General features: G+C 44.4%; 1 protein-coding gene across 1 annotated transcript in view; it reads left to right on the top strand.

Moving 5' to 3' along the window:
* Positions 1–22,997, top strand: part of LOC111979615 (laminin subunit alpha-3-like) — a 121,213-nt gene that overhangs the window by 67,108 nt on the left and 31,108 nt on the right. The window contains 29 exon segments of the mRNA XM_070448856.1: positions 2,178–2,312; positions 2,400–2,534; positions 2,734–2,868; positions 3,323–3,460; positions 5,578–5,636; positions 6,827–6,926; positions 10,055–10,107; positions 10,344–10,449; positions 10,738–10,837; positions 11,096–11,252; positions 11,655–11,823; positions 12,900–13,042; positions 13,170–13,273; positions 13,466–13,622; positions 13,850–14,013; positions 14,214–14,322; positions 14,537–14,634; positions 16,111–16,182; positions 16,184–16,253; positions 16,256–16,306; positions 16,581–16,672; positions 16,674–16,699; positions 17,896–18,035; positions 18,820–18,935; positions 19,279–19,490; positions 19,569–19,773; positions 21,834–21,978; positions 22,282–22,422; positions 22,769–22,930. Coding sequence (XP_070304957.1) covers positions 2,178–2,312; positions 2,400–2,534; positions 2,734–2,868; positions 3,323–3,460; positions 5,578–5,636; positions 6,827–6,926; positions 10,055–10,107; positions 10,344–10,449; positions 10,738–10,837; positions 11,096–11,252; positions 11,655–11,823; positions 12,900–13,042; positions 13,170–13,273; positions 13,466–13,622; positions 13,850–14,013; positions 14,214–14,322; positions 14,537–14,634; positions 16,111–16,182; positions 16,184–16,253; positions 16,256–16,306; positions 16,581–16,672; positions 16,674–16,699; positions 17,896–18,035; positions 18,820–18,935; positions 19,279–19,490; positions 19,569–19,773; positions 21,834–21,978; positions 22,282–22,422; positions 22,769–22,930 — 3,494 coding nt within the window.

The raw sequence follows: 22,997 nt of genomic DNA, 5'->3' as shown, positions 1-22,997 counted from the left end.
CCCCATACTGCTTTTATTTATTTACTTTTCTGCTCTTTTGCACACCAGTATTCTTCTTGCACATATCATCTGATGATATCACCCCAGTGTTAATCTGCTAAATTGTAATTATTCGATTTATTGCCTACCTCATGCCTTTTTCACACATGTAATATTCTCTCTTTTTTTACCAGTTATTGACTTGTTTATTGTATCTCCATGTGTAACTCTGTGTTGTCTGTTCACACTGCTATGCTTTATCTTGGCCAGGTCGCAGTTGCAAATGAGAACTTGTTCTCAACTAGCCTACCTGGTTATAAAGTGTTAAATAAAAAAAAAATAAAAAAAAATGAGGCCAGTGGTGCAATGGTGACTTTAAAACAGTTACAGAGTTTAATGGCTGTGATAGGAGAAAACTGAGGATGGATCAACAACATTGTAGTTACTCCACAAAATTAACCTAAATGACAGAGTGAAAAGAAGGAAGCCTGTACAGAATTTACATACTCCAAAACATGAATCCTGTTTGTAAAAAGGCACTAAAGTAATACTGCAAAAAATGTGGCAAAGCAATTCATTTTTTGGCCTGATTACAACGTGTTATGTTTGGGACAAATCCAATACAACACATTACTGAGTACCACCATCCATATTCCCAAGCATAGTGGTGGCTGCATCATGTTATGAGTATGCTTGTAATCATTATGGTCTGGGAATTTTTAAGGATAAAAAATAAACTAATTGGGGCTAAGCACAGGCAAAATCATAGAGGAAAACCTGGTTGTCTGCTTTCCAACAGACACTGAGATATTAATTTACCTTTCAACAGGACAATAACCTAAAACACAAGGCCAAATCTACACTGGAGTTGCTTACCAAGAAGAAAGTGAATGTTCTTGAGTGACCGAGTTACAGTTTTGACTTAAATCTACTTCAAAATCTATGACAAGTCTTGAAAATGGTTGTCTAGCAATGATCACCAACCAATTGACAGAGCTTGAAGAATTTTGAAAAGAATAATGGGTAAATGTTGCATAATTCAGGTGTGGAAAGCTCTTAAAAACTTACCCAGAAAGACTCACAGCTGTAATCGCTGCCAAAGGGTCTTCTACAAAGTATTGACTCAGGGGTGTGAATACAGTACTTATGAAAATGAGCTATTTCTGTATTTAATTTTCAATAAATTAGCCAAAATGTCTAAGTACATGTTTTCACATTTTTATTACGGGGTATTGTATGTAGATGGGTGAGAAAAAATATATATTTAATACATTTTGAATTCAGGCTTTAACACAACAAAATGTGGAATAATTCAAGGGACTAAAAGGCACTGTGTTTAAATATATATATTTATATATTTGTCAATGTCTCTGACATTGCTCGTCCTAATATTTCTATATTTCTTAATTTCATGTGTTTACTTTTTTAGATATGTGTGTATTGTTGTGTATTGTTAGATATTACTGCACTGTTGGAGCTAGGGACACAAGCATTTCTCTACACCCGCAATAACATCTGCTAAATATGTTTGTGACCAATGGCGTTTGATTGGATTTTCCCACTTTGTTTTCTCTCTTGCTGGAATCAGTTTAAAGGAAAAAAAGCCAGATTGGAAGGATAGCATTTTTATTTGAAACAAGGATGTAAATACCAGTTCTTTGATTCTGTCTGTCTCCGTCTCCAATATTTATTTTCATTGTTTGTTGTTGCGCACATTCCTAGACAATCATTTATGTTCATCCAGTGTCCTGACCGAGAAGGAATTTCATCTATAACCTTCTGAGGGCTGTTTTTATTTTTAAGGAGCGAGCTGGTAGGGGGAAAAGAAAACAATGGAGGTATTCTCTGATTCCCAATGCCCAACGGCCCAGTACAACCACCAGCCAAMATCTTGCATGCTTCTCTCTGCCAGGCTTGACTTGACCAGTCTGTCACCCTTAGTGCCACAAAGGGCACAGTCAGTGCCAGTGTAAATATGGTTAAAGAGATGCATTTGTCATATCCTGCTGTTAAACTGTCCCTAGGAAGGGCTCATTGGCGATTGCACATGCTGTGGGAAAGACTGTGGGGCTTCCCATTGTATATTTGAGCCTAAATCTAGCTTTTCGGCATTGAAATGTGAGCTAAAAGGGGCATTTTGTGTATTCAGAGATTGTGTGCCATCTGACATGAGTCTTTTTGTGTATGTGTGTGTTCAGGGTGTGTGTGTGACCGCGGTGGATCAGTGCTGGAGTTGTGTGATGCGTCAGGGCGCTGCATTTGTCGTGATGGTGTGGAGGGTGAGAGATGTGACCGCTGTCGACCAGGACACCACTCATTCCCTAACTGCCAAGGTGAGAAACCTGTCGCCCACCTCCCTCTCACCAAACCACACCTCAAATAGCATGTGTCTTCTGACTTGTATCTTTGTGTTTGTTCAGAGTGTGTGTGCGATGGCAGTGGTTCGGCGCTGGAGATGTGTGACGCATCAGGGCGCTGCGTGTGTCGTGGAGGGGTGGAGGGCGAGAGATGTGACCGCTGTCGACCGGGTTACCACTCCTTTCCTAACTGCCAAGGTCAGAAACCTTTCCCTCTCATCAAACCACAACTGAAATAGATCAACAATTGTCATCCTCTTTGAAGTTCATTTTACCACGTAAACATGACCTCACGAAAGTTCAAGTTGTTTGAAAATCAATTGTTTTGTTTAATTGTTGACAAAAATCAATCAACCTGTAGTTGATGTAAACCCTAATCACTTTCCCACCACTTCAGTGTGCCGCTGTGACGGTGCAGGTGTGACTGACAGGGTCTGTGGGCCCAACGGACAGTGCCGTTGCCGTGTCAACTACTTCGGAAGTCAATGTGACCAGTGTGCCCCTGGTTACTATGGATACCCAGACTGTGCCTGTACGTGTTTTAATCCTCTTGTTTTGGCCGCACCCATGGGAGGGCTACTGTATTGCAGACACTGATATGCCCACAGTGACCTTTCCATGACCTAGCTGTTGCTGCTGTTGGAAAAACCGATGGGCATAATTTCACAGGGCTTAATGTAGCCTCCTCTTCAGCTCTGTAGAGCTACGTACCTTGATTCACCCACAATAACATGTAAATCCCAACACTCATTCACACTCATTTACCCCATAGAAATATAATCTAATCTAGTCATTCTATTTCTATTATTGACCCATGGTTGTTTGAACAAAACAATACACAGAAAGCAACGGCAAACTTTGCCCACTACAGTATTTAAAGGATTTAGTATGATCTGTTCCGTCTGAGACATTTGATTTGAATGCTAAGCCATATCATTCTCACATGAGACATCTCACAGTCCCTCTCCATGTCTCTCTCTCCCTAGCCTGCCAGTGTTTAGGGGAGGGTTCCTATGACTCCATGTGTAACCAAGTATCAGGCCAGTGTCTGTGTCGCCCTGGGGTGGTGGGACAGCAGTGTGATCGCTGTGCCGGGTCAGGCCTCCGCTTCCCCCAGTGTTCAGGTAACCTCTCGGCCTCACTAGACACTTTCTTCCTTTTCTTTTTTATTATCCGTTCATATTATTGTGGTTTATTTAGACAGGTTAGAATTAGAGGGGGAGGGTGGACACAGAGATCGAACCCATTGTCTCTGGGGTTAGAACATACAGTCGGAAGTTTACATACACTTAGTTTGGAGTCATTAAAACTCGTTTTTCAACCACTCCACAAATTTGTTGTTAACAAACTATAGTTTTGGCAAGTTGGTTAGAACATCTACTTTGTTCATGACACAAGTCATTTTGCCAACAATTGTTTACAGACAGATTATTTCACTTATAATTCACTGTATCACAATTCCAGTGGGTCAGAAGTTTACATACACTAAGTTGACTGTGCCTTTAAACAGCTTGGAAAATTCCAGAAAATTGTCATGGCTTTAGAAGCTTCTGATAAGCTAATTGACATAATTTGAGTCAATTGGAGGTGTACCTGTGGATGTACTTCAAGGCCTACCTTCAAACTCAGCACCTCTTTGCTTCGACATCATGGAAATCAAAAGAAATCAGCCAAGACCTCAGAAAAAAATTGTAGACTTCACAAGTCTGGTTCATCCTTGGAGCAATTTCCAAACGCCTGAAGGTACCACGTTCATCTTACAAACAATAGTACGTAAGTATAAACTAGTGTAGAGCTCTATATACCATACTGAAAGGCCGCTCAGCAAGGAAGCCACTGCTCCAAAACCGCTCCAAAAAACGCCAGACTACGGTTTGCAACTGCACATGGGACAAAGATCGTACTTTTTGGAGAAATGTCCTCTGTCTGATGAAACAAAAATAGAACTGTTTGGCCATAATGACCATCATTATGTTAGGAAGAAAATGGGGAGGCTTGCAAGCCGAAGAACACCACCACCGTGAAGCACGGGGTGGCAGCATCAGTTGTGTGGGGTGCTTTGCTGCAGAGGGACTGGTGCACCTCATAAAATAGATGGCATCATGAGAGGAAAATTATGTGGATATATTGAAGCAACATCTCAAGACATCAGTCAGGAAGTTAAAGCTTGGTCGCAAATGGGTCTTCCAAATGGACAATGACCCCAAGCATACTTCCAATTGTGGCAAAATGCTTAAGGACAACAAAGTCAGTATTGGAGTGGCCATCACAAAGCCCTGACATCAATCCATGGAAATGTTGTTGGCAGAACTGTAAAAGAGTGTGCGAGCAAGGAGGCTTACAAACCTGACTCAGTTACACTAGCTCTGTCAGAGGAATGGGTCAAAATTCACCCAACTTATTATGGAAAGCTAATGAATGTGATGAAGAAATAAAAGCGAATAAGTCATTCTCTCTATCGGATTATCTCTGACATTTAACAATAAAGTAGTGTCCTAACTGACCTAAGACAGGGAATTTTTACTGGGATTAAATGTCAGGAATTGTGAAAAACTGAGTTTAAATGTATTTGGCTAAGATGTATGTAAACTTCTGACTTCAACTGTATGTGGTAAGAACCAGGTGTGTTCCCACAAGACCACGGGCTCTATACTCTATACTCATACTCATCTATACTCATTGGCTACCTGTAACCTAAACCGTCTTTGTGATGTGGAGATAGAGGTGGTCCTAAGATGTGGCATCCCCATGGGAGATGGTTCAAGGGTTGTGTTTCACAGGGGGGTGTTGTCTCAATGTGGTTTATTCAATGTGTAAAATGTATTAGTGTGGAGATTGTTTTCATATCCAGCCTAGTGGTACAGGTTTACTTCAAGTCCAGACCTTGCTAAAAAAGTACTGTTCTGTAAATGTATGCTTAGAGCATAGCTGTCTGTCCTCTTCATAAAATAAGAATTTGGGTGAAGTTTTACAGACCTGCAATTGATTGCTTTTGTGAGTGTACTGTACTTATTACATTAGCACACTTGCCACTTAGTTACATTTGGTTCCCTGTTGATACATATAGAGCAGGAGGTCAGGAGCACACACCTGGTGTCTTAGCTCTAAAGTCTCAGTCCCTGTGTTAGAGGGGAGCAATGAAAATATTCAGTGGAACTGGCTTTCAGGTCCAGAGTGGAGTTTGAGGGATATAAATTCATGTAAATATTTTCCCCTCAACCTACGACATCGTTTCTTCCAGCCTCCATCACCCAGTGTAACCCAGCAGGGTCAGAGGTCAGCACAGCAGATCCACAAACGGTACGTAGCCTATGCCTCCCACAACATGGCTGACTGAGAAATCTTTACTTTACTTTATGAGATTTATTTGCCTTCCCCAACATGGCAAACTCTCAGCCTCTTTATCTTGATTGTTTTAGTAGCTGAGGCAATGGGAGTACCTGCAGTCATAAAACAAYGGCCTGTGATCATCAGTTGTTGTGTTCACATGTGTCTATTCCACAGGAGGTTGGTGGCAACTTAATTGGGGAGGACAGACTCATAGTAATGGCTGGAATGGAATAAATGGAATGGTATCTAACTCATCAAAGACATGGTCTCCATGTGTTTGATACCATTCCATTCAATCCATTCTAGCCATTATTATGCGCTGTCCTCCCCTCAGCAGCCTCCTGTGCTCTATTCACATTCCTATATCTGATAACAGTATTGCTAAACCCCGTATCTGGTAATGTTTACAAGGAAGTGTTTTTTTTTTTTACTGCCCGCTGGAAATGACAATTAACTGTAATCAAAAGKGGAAAAGCGACTTCCTTCCATTAAAAGAAAATAACGGAACACGGCCTGGCTGTATCAATGCTCCAGTAACGCAGGATTTCCAGAAGCTGATTTGAGCCTTTTTCTTCCTTGGGGGTTTGCTTTGTGTGAAATGTTTAGTTGGAAGGGAAACATCATTAACATTGTGAATAGTTATTGAAATGTATTACACAACTGGATCAATTGGATTTCGGTTAAGTGTAATCTTTTGTTTTCGGGTTTTGTTCCACATTAAAGCACAGCTTCTACTTTTTAAACAGTGTTCTCCAATATGCTGTAAGTAAGTAAATAGCCTTGTCTGAGCCAGGACAGCCTGTAAGGTAGGAGCCTATCTCTGGTTTCTGTAGCTTGATACACCAGTACACCGCCTGGACAGGACACTAGTCTGTGGCAGGGCCTTACACCAATCCTTCTCCTTAATGCTGAGTACCAAGCCAATGCTGTGTCTCCATGTGATGCTGAGTCAAATATCCATCTCTAAATCATTCCAAGCTGTCTGCTTCATAACATACTGTTCAGGAGGCACCTCCAGTGCCAAAAGAAGGGACTGTTTGATTGTCTCTGATGGAAAAGCTTACTTGACATTTGCTGGCATTTAAGCTGATATTAGCATTTGCGTTGACTCTTTTCTTCATTACTGTGTCTGTCTGTCTATGTGGGTCGTCCTGACACAGGGTTCCTGTGGCTGCCTGCCCAACGTGGAGGGAACACTGTGTGACATGTGTAAACCTCTCTACTGGAACCTGGCAACAGAGAACCCCAGCGGCTGTATAGGTTGGTGACCTACATATGACCCTAACCGACTAAAGCCTCGTCCCATTCTATGTGTTGTAGCCAGTTTTTCTAGCGTTCATGAATAGAAGATTTGGATACAGCACATATGGTACAGAACTATGGGCTAACATTACTTTACTGATATCTGCGGCATCAGACAACAGAAATCCTGATGTAAAATCAATATTTCATCCATTGCTAATTAGTCTGTTGGAAAAGGACAATTTGATATACAGTACCAATCAAAAGTTTGGACACACCTACTCATTCAAAGGTGATTGTGGAGGCCAGGTCATCTGATGCAGCACTCCATCACTCGCCTTCTACGTCAAATAGCCCTTACACAGCCTGGGGGTGTGTTGGGGTCATTGTCATGTTGTAAAACAAGCATAAACCAGATGGTATGGAGTATCTCTGCAGAATGCTGTGGTAGTCATGCTGGTTAAGTGTGCCTTGAATTCTAAATAAATCACTGACAGTCTCACCAGCAAAGCACTCCCACACCATCACACCTCCTCCTCCATGCTTCCCGGTGGGAACCACACATGCAGAGATCATCCGTTCACCTATTCTGCGTCTCACACAGACATGACGGTTGGAACCAAAAATCTCAAATATGGACTCATCAGACCAAAGTACAGATTTCCACCAGTCTAATGTCCATTGCTCGTGTTTGTTGGCCTAAGCAAGTATCTTCTTCTTATTGGTGTCCTTTAGTAGTGGTTTCTTTGCAGAAATTCGACCATGAAAGCCTGATTCATGCAGTCTCCTCTGAACAGTTGATGTTGAGATGTGTCTGTTACTTAAACTCTGAGAAGCATTTATTTGGGCTGCAATTTCTGAGGCTGGTAACCTCTAATGAACTRCTCCTCTGCAACAGAGGSAACTCTGGGTCTTCCTTTCCTGTGGCGGTTCTCATGAGAGCCAGTTGCGACTTGAAGAAACTTTCAAAGTTCTTGAAATGTTCCGTATTGACTGACCTTCATGTTTTAAAGTAATGATGGACTGTTGTATCTCTTTGCTTATTTGAGCTGTTCTTGCCATAATATGGACTTGGTCTTTTACCAAATAGGGCTAGCTTCTGTATACCACCCCTACCTTGTTACAACACAACTGATTGGCTCAAACGCATTAAGAAATAAAGAAATTCCACATATTGACTTTTAACAAGGCACACCTGTTAATTGAAATGCATTCCTGGTGACTACCTCATGAATCTGGTTGAGAGAATGCCAAGAGTGTGCAAAGCTGTCATCAATGCAAAGGGTGGCTACTTTGAAGAATCTAAAATATATTTTGATTTGTTTAACACTTTTTTGGTTACTACATGATTCAATACAGTATGTGTTACTTCATAGTTTTGATGCCTTCACTATTATTCTACAATGTAGAAAATAGTAAAAAATAAAGAAAAACCCTTGAATGAGTAGGTGTGTCCAAACCTTTGACTGGTACTGTACTTGGTAACAGTATAGTGTTTCTTTTTGAGTGTCCCGGTCTGTTAAAACCTGAAAAGAAAGAAAAAGCGAGAAAAAACTCCAATCCCTCCAGAAATRTGGGTTGCACTGCACACCTGCGTGTGGAGAAGGCAGTAATCAGCAGTGTTTTCAGCAGTATTAGATAACCGGTGTTATTAAACCTGAGGAAGCGCTGACATCAGAAACCACTCTGCCTCTTCGCCCAGGAGACATGGCAGCATGTCAGAAACAACTCTTTCTTTCTGTCCCTCCTAAGGATGTTTTGGGAAAACATGTTAACACAGAGCGCCCAAGGAAAAAGTGTGCTTCTCTTCTCTCAACGTGGTGCTCTGTTAACAGCAGTGTCACTAAAACTTTGTGGGTCCATGAGGTAAATGCTTTTTGATTAGAACGGAGTACATCTTTGCCAGTGCAACAATAACCTCCCAGTCAAGGATGGGATACAGGTGTCAGTTGTAGGGGGGGAAAAGAAAATGAGAATACCCCTTGCTTAAAGAAACGTGCCCTAAAATCACCTTCATCCTCATAATTCAGAGCTGACTTTCTTCTCAACTAGCCAGTGCAGTGTAGGAACAGCCGCAGGCTTTGTCCAGATACCTGTCTAGAGTTACAGCTCTACTCTGCAGCAAGAATGTTATCACCACCGCCTGCCTGCTGCCAGGAGATATATGGATGGAGGGAAGAAAGAAGAGCTTTTAATATTCCAGAAATGCCTCAGGTTTTAATGTGGCTGAGCGGATACTGAGGGTTGTTCTCTGACAGAGAGAGAGAGAGAGAGAGCAGTGCCTCCCCTGGTCCTTTGATGTGGATATGTGCAGCTGTCACCAGAATTTTCTATCACAATGATAATAACTAACAATCAATAGCTCTGACCAATCCCCGAGGTTTGTAAGACCATGGGTTTAATAAGAATTAGTCAGACTCAGCTTATGCAAAAGATTAGTACCGTTTATTCAGAAAACGTTCTAAAGTCCACAATACAAAAACATCCATTTTATACTGGCCCCTTACGCACATACCTTCACACAAACAAGTTCAAATCTTAAGCTACGCCTTGCTCAGACAGTCTGTGTTTTTTCCACAACACAGATACATTGTTTCTTTAATCTGCAACATGTTTCATAATTTTCTGCAAGCCTAACAGTTTCTCCCCTCCACGGGTGGAGACAGAATGTCCTGTAAGGAACACAGTATTACAACTCGTCTGTCGATAGCTCCTCTTATCATTTGTTTCACACTTGCACCCTGCTTACATACTAAAAAGGAACAAAAAGGTCCTTGTTCTAATTCTGACTAAAACTACACACATCACCAGATTATAGTTTTATGATTCTAATAAATTTCATACAATTATATGGTTTCAGAGTGGAATATTTTTAGTCATTACCATTAAGTATATAATTCCCTTATCAGCAGCTCAGAATATTTTTGTTGCTTCTGTTTTTCACCCATGAAGGTGGTGGAATCCTGTAATCAGAGTTTATCCCCCCCTTTTCGCTCTCTATCTCCCTCTTTTCATCTTCCCTTTTACAGTTTGTATTCTAGAATTTCTCTGCTTCTGCGTTATTGAATTGTCATTGCATCACTGAATAATATGTGACTCATTAGTTTGAAGACTTTCTCACTTTATACTTCCTGTCTCTCTCCCAGAGTGTCGCTGTGGCATCAAAGGCACCCTGAGTGGGGTAGGAGAGTGTCAACAGGTGTGTCTGTCTACCTCTGTCTGTTCATACCGCCTTATGATGCTGATACATTATGTCCAGCACAACAGTACTAACTGATGGTAAATCATTTAACCATCAATTGCTTACTGTTTAACTAGGAGGTCCATTTGTCTTGGATCTGTTCCTTTATTACACTACTAAATCCCAATTTACTTGGTAACATTCACCTATCACTGGCAGTTCCCCGTTAACTTCAYCATTGTCTCCTATTGTAGAAAAGTGGCCAGTGTTACTGCAAGCCCGACGTGTGCAGCCATACCTGTGACACATGCACGGAGGGCTACTACCTGCTGCAGAAGAGGAACTATTTTGGCTGTCAAGGTGAGTCAGCTGACCAAACATGAACCAGACTGGCTTCCTATGAACACACAGCCTTTATCTTATCCATCTAGCTAATGTGTTGAGACTCAGCCTCTGAATGTTTCACAGTGCAGGGTGTGCCTTTTTTATCCTYCAAAGATTGTCACTCTTGACCAAACATTGTTTGAGTAATAGATACGTAGTTAACATGTTTGGGAGAAAACCTCGTGTCACGGCTTGACCTCATGATCAGTTATGGTTGTGTTTTAATCAGAAAGACCTCATTGACCTGCTGCTTCTCTCCGATAGGCTGCCAGTGTGATGTGGGAGGAGCCATAGGCAGAGGGTGTGATGAGATGTCTGGACAGTGCCAGTGTCGGAAGAACGTAGTGGGCCGCACCTGCACTGAGTAAGGACGGACTGAAACMAAACACAATCACATGTTTTTGACATTCTGCTTAAGTTCTCACACGAATTGGAGCAAATGTTGTTAAATATTGATGAATGGCAAGAAACAAACAGCAAATCCTAAAACCTCAGAGATTTCATGCATTCTAAATCAAGACTGCCATGATTATGTTCCAAACATATGAAACATTGCTCAAGTGTTTTATTCTTACTCTCTCTCCATCCACCCCTTCTCCCCCCTCCTGTCTGACCGTACCAGGCCAGCACCTAACTACTACTTCCCCAGCCTGCACCACCTGAGGTATGAGGTGGAGGATGGCATCACCCCCAACGCCAGGCCCGTACGCTTCGGCTACGACCCCCAGACGTTCCCAGGATTCAGCTGGAGAGGTTACGCCATCATGTCCCCAGCGCAGGTAAGACACATGATGATGCTGATAGGTGGACCTTAAATCTGTTCCTGTCTGACATCTTAATTATTTAATAGTGGCTTTTTTCCCTTCTGCTCTAAGCCTCATTTCTGGTGTACATTCTTTGTAGAAGTGCTAGATGCTGCTACAAGCATTTCTTATGATGAATATGCTTGGTGGATGGTGTTGGCTTTTGTGGMGATTGTTGTGGTGGTAGTGTTTTTCTTTTGAGTGTGTTGGAGTGATTGTCGGCTGTACAGTAGCAGGCCACTCTCCCAGTCAGTCCTAACCCTGGGGTGTGTCAGAAATGGAACCGTATACCCTGTATAGTGTACTACTTTTGACAAGGCTCTGGTCAAAKGTAGTGCCCTATATAGGGAATAAGGTGCCACCCCTGTTTCTCCTCAGCCAGAGGTGATCCTATCGTTAGCTGTGGGTTTCCCCGGCCCCTTCCACATAATGGTTCGCTACGTCACCACTACCCCCCGCAGACCCACACAGGGGCGGCGGCATAGGYGGCGAGCCCGAGCCAGGATCRTGGTGGTGGACGAGCCTGATTTTCACTCTTGCTGTGACTGTAAGTGATGGGTGTTTTCCCTCTGCTCGGCTATAGCCTGGTCCCGGATCTGTTTGTGCTGTCTTGCCTACTCCTGTGGTCGTGYGACCAGGCTAGCTCTGCTCTCCTCTGTTGATCAGCTTACTGCTTCGTCTTCCCTTTCTAACGCCCTTCTATCCCTCTACCTTGTTTACCAGCATGGCCTTCTAGTCTACTAACAGTATAACTGTACCCCCCCACCACCACCACAACCGTCCTGCACCCCCCCCCATCAGCTGTGTCTGTCTAACTCCTGTCCCTGCAGAGTGAAGTGAGAGTAACAGTGCATGTGGACGAGGCAAGGCGATCCTTGTTCCAACTTGTCCTGCGGTACGCTAACCCCAGCAGCCAGGACAGTGTGACTGGTAGTGTAACGGCTACCTATGTCCGAGGTGGCCAAGGTAAGGCTGCCTCTCGAACTCCTGCTTCACACAACATCATATTCGTCTCCTATCAAACAGTTTTATCTCCCGTTCACCCCTCAAACACAGATACACGGATAAACTTACAGTATAGGCTGTAAAAGTGTTCCATGCAAGTCTTTCTGTGATCTTTTGTTTGGCAATGCTTTACTACAGGGATGAGCAACTCCAGTTCTCTAATTACSCGTTCTAATCTGAAAATGAGGATTAGTTGATTATTGGAGTCAGGTGAGTTAGCTGGCTGGGACAGTGACCAAAGTGTGAACCCAATCAGGCCTCCGAGGACTGGAGTTGCCCATTCCTGCATTACTACCTTGAAATGGCATGGGGTGCCTAATCACACCGTTGATGTTATACCTCGGGCCCACCCAGACATTTTTGTTTTAACCCTAAACTGCCACACCTCAATTCGTCAACAGCTTGGCYATTAGTTGACTAATTGAGTCAGGTGTGTCAGTTAAATCAGGTGTCCCCGAGGAGAGGGTTGGGAAACCCTACCTTAGACTACAGGAATACACGTCAACCTTTGTGCTGTTAACTGTAAGGACTTGTGTTGCTTTGTTTAACTGTATATAGCTGTATCCTGATTGGTTGATTGAATGATTKATTKATTGATTGGTRGATTGTATCCTGCAGGGTCAGGTCAGAGTAAGGAAGTGGTGTTTCCTTCTAGCTCCTCCCCRGCCTACCTCACAGTCCCTGGGGACGGCTTCGCTGAGCCCTTCACACTGACCCCTGGGAAATGGATCATACGCATCCAGGCAGAGGGCCTTCTACTGGTGAGGCCAGGATTGTTAGTCTGTGATACCATCTGTCAGTGACCGAAGAGAAAAAAAAGGAAGCAAAAAGGTAGAGGAATAGGTCATAYATGTGTTCTTCTCTCTCTGCTCTCCACTGTCCTCCCAGGACTACTTGGTGCTGCTGCCCAGTGATTACTACGAGGCTCCCTTCCTCCAGGAGAAGATCGCCCAGCCCTGCACGTACACATTCACCGCAGACAGAGACACAAAGTAATCCCCGTGTTCCCTCAATGCTCTTTACCAAGGCATACAGTTCTGTCAGGTGCATGTRGGCCCCAGACAGTATATCTGCTCAATGTCTGGACTGTACATACATGTAGTCTGTGCAAGGTTGTGTTATGCATGTTATCCCCAGACTCTGACCGCAGTTGTGTCTGTCCCTCCCTCTCTCCCTCCCTACAGCTGTCTGCTGTATAAGCACATGGCGATGAACAGGTTCAGCTCTGTGCTGGGCTCTCAGGGCCAGTTCTCCAGCCAGTGGAGACGCAGGAGGAGACAGGCCCTCGTCCGCCGGCCAACTCCAGCCCACCCCGAGATGGCCTCGCTCACCGGGAGACAGGTGGGTCTAGGTCTGGGGCTCTGCTGCGCACGCACAATCACACACACACACACACACACACACACACACACACACACACACACACTCAAATACGCTCACAAACATACTTTTTGTCCCTCTGATTGTGATGGTTTATGGCTTTTATTTTATAGTTGGACAGTAAATGCATAGTGTGACTCTGAGACGCTGCATTTGCCCTCCCCCATGTCTGTGTTTGTGTCCTGTAGGCCCAGTTACAGCTGAGCCTGCGTGTGTCTCCACCCGGTCCCTACATCCTGGTCCTGGAGTATGCCAGCGAGGTAGACATGGTCCAGAACGTCAACCTCATCATCGCTGACCAATCAGAGAGTCATATCCAGGCCAGAGCCAACATCTACAGCTGCCATTACAGGTTTGTGTGTGTACTGTARGTTTACTGAGTGCAATGTTTCGTTCCTGTCCTTCAATAGTGTTTATATAGTTTGTACTCGAGAGGCAGTGTTGGCAAGTCATTTGTGTGCATTTTGTGTAATAAACCTGTTTTAATGCAGCTCTCCAGCTCTGTAATACCGTTGATCATTGTGGGTGTCTATCCAATACTTGTCCATGCAGCTTCCTTTGTCGCAGTGTGGCGGTTGACGGAACCAATCGCGCTGCAGTGTTCCAGTTTACACACAAGGCCGAGCTTCTTCTACAGACCTCCACAGCCTCAATGCTGCTGGTGAGAAAGAACCCTTTTATTCCATTGCATAGCAGCAAGATCCGCACGTATGCAACCTCTTCTGCTTTGTCTTCCTTTTTTTTATTGTAGTGTGCATATTCCCTAGTAAATGGAAGGGTACCGACTCCCGGTACCTACTGTATAAAAGTGAGTTAATGTTCAAATGAAATACTTTCGTTTCCTGATGCCATTTTGACTGTGTATTCCTCTGTAGTATAAAGTGTATGCAGTGCCCGCGGAGGAGTTCTCCATGGAGTACCTGGACCCCAAGGTGCTCTGTGTCTCTGTCCACGGACGCTTCACTGAGGACAGGTAAGCTGTTTTACCTCATAATACTATGTTGTAATGCCAGGGGACTTTAAGTGGCTTTTTCAATATAGACAGCTGGCGTTTTTGACAACTAGCAATCAGCAGCAATGAGCAAACATGGTAGTAATAGTAGTGCCTGTATTTTACAGGTAGAGGGCTTGTTGTCCAATCAGTAGCACTGTCTCTGGGGGTTAGATGCTAGCTGTTGTTGTGGGGATACTTACCTTCCACACATCTGTTTTCCAGGTGTGATTCAATGCATTCCTCAGCCAGGGCCAGGGTCACTTAACTGAGGCTGTCTGATATCCAGGCCAACTTCTCCTCTCCACCTAGCACACCTGGGTTCAACTAGTACTTGTTTCCTTCCAAATACTTAAGGCTGCACTTGATTGAGCTTTCCTGATGCAATGGAACCAATGGAATAGTCAGAAAAGTGCTAATTTGTACTCTGGGCAGGCATAATCAAAGTATATGAAAGAAAACAAATCCGATTTGAACACTGGTCTGACAGCCAGTGATGACTAGTTGTCAGCAGCAGCAGGCCTGTTATTATACGGCTAGTTTCTACAGGCTCTTTTTACACCACTTTCAGTGTAAACTGACTGCCTGCCTGGCACCACTATTGTTGAAGGTAATAATCAAGGTGATATCTCAGGGGAAATAAACAGTGAAAGTGAGGGGGAAAACCCTGGTCAAGACACTTGTTGTTTGATGGTGATGGTTCAGGCACATTACAAAAGGCCTGTCCTTTCATGTTGTTCTGCTGTTTCCACAAAGCAAAATAAGGAGGGAAAGCATGAAAAGATCAGCCCCACATCAGGCCTGAGAAAACACATAGCTTGAAATTGAATTGGTGATAAGAGGATTGATAAGGACTTAAAACTGAGAAAAGAAAGAGTGAGGTTTTGACTCAAAGGGACGTTTTTTTTGAGATCGCGAAATTAGTCTTTGTTGGTCAGTGAGAGAGGATGAAGGAGAACGATAGAGAGAGAGAGTTAAGTGGGTTAAGATCAAGTCTGCGGGCATAGGGGATTAAGGTTTGCTCATCAAGAAGTGTGTGTGTGTGTGTGTGTGTGTGTGTGTGTGTGTGTGTGTGTGTGGTGTGTGTGTGGTGTGTGTGTGTGTGGTGTGTGTGTGTGGGTGTGTGTGTGTGTGTGTGTGGTGTGGTGTGTGTGTGTGTGTGGTGTGTGTGTGTAATTTAGGGGCTTCTATACATTATGAGAGAGAATGTGATAGTTATAGGATGTCTACATATGAAAGCTGTTTATCTCCAGATTCACAGGTCACAGCCTCTATGTGGTTCACTGCCCTGCTAATACAGTCACATGTGTATCCCAGTGGTGCTTAGCAACACTTCAGAAGCTGCTTCTGAAATGGACCTGGTCAAATGTAGTGCACTATTGTAGGGAATGGTGGCCATTTCAGATCGCAAAACCTTCACTCCTGTGTTCTGTTCCCTTTCTTTCTTCCTCCGTGCAGTACTGTGTCCAGCCAGTACGACAGGCCCTCCACAGCTCTGGTTCTGGACGCAGCTCGGGACGCGCGCCACTCCTCCCACATGTCGTCCCCAGCAGAGGGAGAGTGAAGAGTGGAGACAGAGACGACCGTCAGGGGCTGGGGGCTTCCCTTTTGCCTGGAGCCCAGAGTGAAAGGGGTACTACTCAAATCTCCCCAGGTAGGGAGCTGGGCTGTTATATGCTACCTGCTTGGAGTGGGACCGTGCACTGGAAAGCATGTGGGGCTTGAGATATGAAGCCCACAGCTTCACTAACATTAAGGCAGTAACATCCTTAGGGTACAAGTATATAGTTAATGAGACGGTTTTTATAAGTGGTCGAAGCACATTTCTGTGGAACGGACAACAAAATCGAATTTGATCTTAATTTCTGTGGTGTTTACAGTTTCTCCACATGTGTGTTCTTTCTCTGTTCCTCTACTCCTCCAGACAGAGATCCGTTTCAGTGCAGGGTGCAGTTCCTGGCAGGTATGTGTTTGTGGTCCACTACTGTCAACCTGAACACACCACCTTCCCTGTGGAGGTAGGTGGATGCCGGACACACGTGGGCCGGTGAGTTTTGGTGCGAAATGTAGGTGTATGAAGCCGTTGATCCAGATTGATAAGGTTGGATAGAGAGTGTATATGAGCCAGGACCTTACTGACTCCGACATCATTCTAGATGTAATGAAATAGAAGTCTACTCAAAGAAGGATGTGATTATCAATGGTCATGAACATACAGTAGTAGCTAGTCCCCTCATTACTACGTAGTATTGTCTGGGAGAGGCTGTTGTGTGTTTTGCGGCTTCTAGTGGTCTCTGGTGTCGGTGATTCCTTTTAGAGGGGAACTCACTCCCTCCCTTCCCTCCATGCCTCTCTTTCCATCTCCTCCTCCTCCCTCCTCTCACCCCTCCCCCTCCTCCTCTCTCCTCCCCTCTCTCACGTCTCTCTCTCCTCCCCTCTCTCACCTCCTCCCACCTCTCACTCCCCTCCTTCACTCCCCTCCTCTCTCTCTCCCCTCTCTCACCTCCCCTCCTCTCTCTCCTCCCTCTCATCTCCTCCTCCTCTCTCTCCTCCTCTCCCTCCCTCTCTCCTCTCCCCTCCTCTTCACCTGCCCTCCTCCTCTCTCTCCTTCCCTCTCTATCCTCTCTCCTTGCCCCTCCCTCCTCTTCTCTCATCCCACTCCTCACCTCCCCATCCTCCTCCTCCTCCCTCTCACTCGCTCCCTCCTCCTCTCTCTCACCCTTCCACTCGCCCCCTCCTCTCTCTCTCTCTCAACCCTCCTCCTACCTCCCCTCCTCCCTCCTCACTCTCTCCTCCTTTCACCTCCCCTCTCTCTCTCTCCGCCCTCTCACTCGCCCTCTCCTCTCTCCTCCTCTCACCTCCACCTCGCTCCTCTCCTCCTCCCCTCTCTCACTCCCCGTCTCCCTCTCCTCTCTCACCTCCCCCTCTCTCTACCTCCCCTCCTCTCTCTCCCTTACCCTCCCTTCTTTCCTCTCTCTTCCTCTCTCTCTCTGCCTTCTATCTCTCTTTCTCCTCCCCTCTCTATACCTGCTTCCCTCTTTTTACTCCTCCCTACTGCTGCTCCATCCACCTAATACACCCCCTCTCCTCTCATCACGGTTTCTCCTCTCCTCCTTCTCCTACTTGCTCTCTCCTCCCCTCTATCTTCCCAAACACTGGTCCTCCGCCCAATCCCCCCTTCCTCCTCTACGACTATGCCTCCTTACCCCCTGCTGCACCCCCACCTTCTTCTCTCTACCTCAGGCTCTGTGAATGCCTCTTTCTGCCCGGGGGTCTCCTGCTGCAGGGAGGTGGTCATCGCTGAGAGGCGCATCGCTCTGGACCTTCCCCAGCAAGACATGGCCATCTCTCTCAAGGTTCCACCCGGGAAGACCCTCACTCTGGTCAGTTTTTTCATGTCAGTCACTATTACTCTATTKATTAGCCTACTTACAGTTGAAGGAGGAGAACACCTTCCTGGATTCAGGAAAACCTTCACTCTAGTCCTATTTATGCCTGTAGTGTAGTTCAGGAGGATTCCGGAGGATTTAGGAGTCTAGGATATGCTGTATTAGACTTTTACCAGGTTTGCACGGTACTGCTCTCTTGCCTCCGTGTTTGATCATGTCCCAAACAACTACTAAACAACCGGCGGCCTGTATTCTACCTGGTAACCCCCACTCCGTCCAATTAGAGCTAAGCTCTCAAACCCAGTAAGCCAGTGAAGCATACAGCTAAGTTTTGTATTAGCTGTAGGCTGTTTATTATAGCATAATTATAATATCATAATTAACATACCCCACCTGGGTTGGGGACAATCCCATTTAAATTTCAGTCTGTTCAGAAAGTAAACCAAATTCCAATTCCAGATGTTCATAATTTAAAAGCATTGAAAATGAAAATTTGAATGTCAGTGTACTTCCTGAATTGACTGGAATTGAAATGGAATTGACCTCAACCCTGTACCCCACGTAGTCTCCCACTGCAGATAAGACCAACCACAATACAGTTCAGTATCGCTGAAATACCCTGTGTTTTGTGTGTTTTTAGAAATGTTATCATTGTTAAGTCTGTCAGGTAAAACCGTTTCTTACGCTATGATAAGTCTCAAAGTGGGCGTTTCTGAGAGAGATAAGCCTACAACATTATCGTTTGGTTTTGAAGGTTTGTTTTGTACCGCTTCTTCAGGATTACATCTTGGTGGTTCCTGACGATAGCTACACCCCTGATCTCCTGAAAGAGAAACCGTTTGATAAGTCATCTGATTTCACCAGGCAGTGTGGAGGACCAAGCTTTTCTATAGAGTGAGTATTCAGTTCAGTGATCGTGTGCCAGTGGGTTTCTCAAGACTTTGACCAAGCAAAACCATGTGCCCTGTGGAATGGAATCAACAGCTTTGCTGAGTGATATGAAGATTAGATCATTCAGTATGATTGTAATTGCAGGATCATATCATGTTTATTTGAGACTTAAATTTTGACTTCGTGTGTGGTGAAATTAACGGGGGGAGTGGATTATTATAATACTTTATTAAGGGAGTAGTTGTTTTTAATGTGTGGATGTAAACACGATCAATACTCAGAGAATTTCATAACTACTTTATTTGATTGACCCCTGACCCCGAATGTTCTCTTCCTGTTCCAACAGCCCCAGAACGTCCTCCCAGTTCTGCAGAGACTCGGCCCGCTCCCTGGTAGCAGCCTATAGTGACGGGGCCCTGCCCTGCTACTGTGACAAATCAGGGGCTACGGGGCCCACCTGTAACCCTGTAGGGGGCCAGTGTCCCTGTAGGCCCCATGTGATCGGTCGGCAGTGTACACGATGTGCCACAGGATACTACGGCTTCCCCTACTGCAGACGTAAGTAGATTTAAGATACTAAAATGTCTCACACACACACATAGTTTATAACCCTAACCTGTCTTTATCCCCCCCTAGCGTGTGAGTGTGGCCAGCGGCTGTGCCACGAGGTCACAGGTCAGTGTATCTGCCCGCCCCAGACAGTGAAGCCAGTCTGTGACGTGTGTGAGAGCCAGACGTTCAGCTACCACCCTCTAGTGGGCTGTGAGGGCTGTGACTGCTCCCCCAACGGAGTCAGGCCCAACGCAGGGAGAGAATGTGACCGTGACACGGGACAGTGCACGTGAGTAGAGCTCTYTGTAGAGACTAAATCCACATAAAYAAATACTACAGTTTACTATAGAATACTACAGTACTTACTATAGAATTCTGTAGTAAWCTGTAATATACTGTATAATACTATACTACACACTGTAGTATCCCTCGATCATGTGTAGTACTTAGTATAGAATGGTGTAGTATACTGTAGAATACTATAGTAAATACTGCAATATTTAATTAGCATATATCCTGTCCATTCCCCTCCATATCCCAATTTGTGCCACCCGTACGTGAGAAACAAGTTTAGACCATATATTGTGTTCCCTATGGTTATAGAAAAGAGCAGAAGTTCTGAACTGTCTGTTCAGAACCCAGTCCTACCTACCTACAGGTTATGGARAATTTGCTGTAGGTTTCCTAAAGGAGAAAGCTTCCCACTTCTATGTCAAAGATAATAAGAAAATTAACACCACAGTAAATKCTTAAGCAATAAGGCCCGAGGGGGTGTGGTATATGGCCAATATACCACGGGTAAGGGCTGTTCTTACACTCGTGCCTGGACACAGCCCTTAGCTGTGGTATGTTGGCCATATACCACAAACCCCCAAGGTTCCTTATTGCTATTATAAACCGGTTACCAACGTAATTAGAGCAGTAAAAATAAATGTTTGTCATACRCGTGGTATGCCAATCAGCATTCAGGGCTCGATCCACCCAGTTTATACAACAGGTGGGACTAATCCTGAATGCTGATTGGTTAAAAGCGCATTCCAGCCGGTGTTTATTCCACAAATTACCACCYGCTAAATCTATGACGTTAAAATGCTTATTTCCTCTGTTCCATCTGACTGCAGAATCCACCATCTCATCAGCAGAGGCAGAGAAGTTATACACTTGATCTMCYCTATAAAAAGCATCTAGACATTATCTCACATTTCTTTTAGACTAACATTTTGTTTTCAACAGRYGAGATTTGTATAAACCTTGCTGTCTGTCTKTCCGACAATTTAAACATTGTTTTAATATTCAAATTCGATCTCCTGCTGTCCCATTGTAATGAACGAGTCGGGATGAGACAGACAAACAGACAGGCAGCGTTTCTCAGCCAGTCAAAATCATGAATCAGCATCATATACAAAAAAAGGTCAAATGAAACGCAGCTAATTTGCAGTCTTTCCAGCTTCAATTTGAGGTGATTGTGTTACTGTAGCTGTGTTGWTGGCTAGCTCCTCTGAACAACAGTGTCCTGATGAGTGAGCATCAGGACATTTTCTATGCCAGGCAAAATCGCACCTCATTAGCTCATCGTTATGGATGTATGCAAATAAATGTCACTAGAAAACATCTTAAACAAATGCAAATGCAGTTACTTTGCTSTTATTCTGGCTGRACTWTTTGACGTGACTGTAAGTTAGCCGTAGTTGGCTAGCTAGTAAGCAAMGGATAAGAATGTTGCCCGTCAGTATGGCAGTGGAACATTTAGAACAATGGACTGTGTCGCGTCCATAGATACAGAACTAAAAGACTGAACGACTAGGTCACTTCTCTAGAAACCCTAGATTTGTGTCGGGACTGACTATATCTTGTGGAATTAATAAAAAATAACGTTTTTAATGAAACATTATCACTTTATCACTTCAACACCAGGAAATCAGCTGATTTTGGAATCTGTTCCCAAGTATTCCCACTCATAATAGGGAGACAAGTCATCGCATACAAATATAAGCAAGATTTGAAATTTATGTTTTTGTGGAATATTATATCTGTTTGGGCTTCTTGCGGTCAATTTGCAGTCTATTTGTAATTACGTTCCGGCCCCCAGACCACCCACTCAAGTAAAAAATCATCCCTTGGCTGAATCTAGTTGATGATCCATGGTAAACACTATAGTCTTTATTTTATATAGGAAACACCACATAAGGTAAAGGTTGTGGAGTTTTGAATGAGATAATACGTTTTAGGTCTCTGTATTTTTTAGCACTTTTCATCTCATGGCCAGTAGCTGAATATTTGAACATGCTGTGGATGAGATTTCCAAGTACAATCATGTTAATTGTATGTATATGTTCTGTGTGTGTGAAGGTGTAAGCCCAGGATCGGTGGGCGGCAGTGTGACCGGTGTGCTGCAGGGTTCTACAGGTTCCCAGACTGTGTCCCATGTAACTGTAACCAGGGAGGGGTCACACCTGATATATGTCACCCTGACACAGGACAGTGCCTCTGCAAGGTGACCTTATAATGCTGTATGCTTTTAAACAATAAATCATAATATTTGGATCGTCTAAATGAAGTGTACATTCTCAAATAGTGTGTTAAATCTACGTCTTTAACATGTCGACCAGACTTATTCAGGGTCGATCACCTAATTTAGCCTCAAATAGTCTCATCTGTAAAAAAAACTAACATCTCTGAGGGCTTCTCTATTGGGAAACAATGTGACTGGTTATTAGCAGGGTCAGTGACCAGGAAAAGGTTGTGACCTGTGAAATCTGGAGTAAACAGTAAGCAGCCGTATGTCCTGTTGTTGTAGAGGAACGTGCAGGGTGCCCGCTGTGATGCCTGTAGAGACGGGTCCTTCCACTTTGACCCCTCCCACCCCAGAGGCTGCGTCAGCTGCTTCTGCTTTGGAGCCACCGACCAGTGCCAGAGCTCTGGCAAACGCAGGGGGAAGGTGTGTGCGTGTGCATTCGTGCATGCGTATGTGCTTGCGRGTGTGTGTGTGTGTTTCTGAAGTTTTATTGGCATTTTCATTGACATATTCTTTCCGTGCCATAGAAATGTGAAATAAGTTGTAATTACACTGTACCTGTTCAGACACATGATCAAACCCTTATCTAGCTAAATGATCAGTGTTGAAACAACCCACATTCCATGGAGTGGATATACCCACAGCATTGCCACACCTGCAGAACATAACTCCATTGCACACAGCATTATTCCTATGTACATAATGGCATTTTACCAAACCATAGGCCGATAATATATAGTACAATCCTCTTTGCCTTCACCTCCACTAGTTTATGGACATGCGTGGCTGGCGTCTGGAGAGGGCTGACCAGGAGGAGGTGGCATCAGTCCTCAACCCGTCCAGTAACACTGTGGTAGCAGACGTACAGGAGTTGCCTGGCACTACCCAGCTCCTCCACTGGGTGGCGCCACCATCCTACCTGGTAGACCGGGTGAGTAGAGAGTGGAACTTGAGAGGACATGTACTGTTGGAATAGAATAGCTCAGTTTAAAAAAAGA

Source organism: Salvelinus sp. IW2-2015, linkage group LG19 (assembly GCF_002910315.2).
Source record: "Salvelinus sp. IW2-2015 linkage group LG19, ASM291031v2, whole genome shotgun sequence".
In the NCBI taxonomy this organism is placed as follows: domain Eukaryota; kingdom Metazoa; phylum Chordata; class Actinopteri; order Salmoniformes; family Salmonidae; genus Salvelinus; species Salvelinus sp. IW2-2015.
The sequence above is the reverse complement of the archived record's forward strand: the minus strand, read 5'-3'. Positions and strand labels throughout refer to the sequence as shown.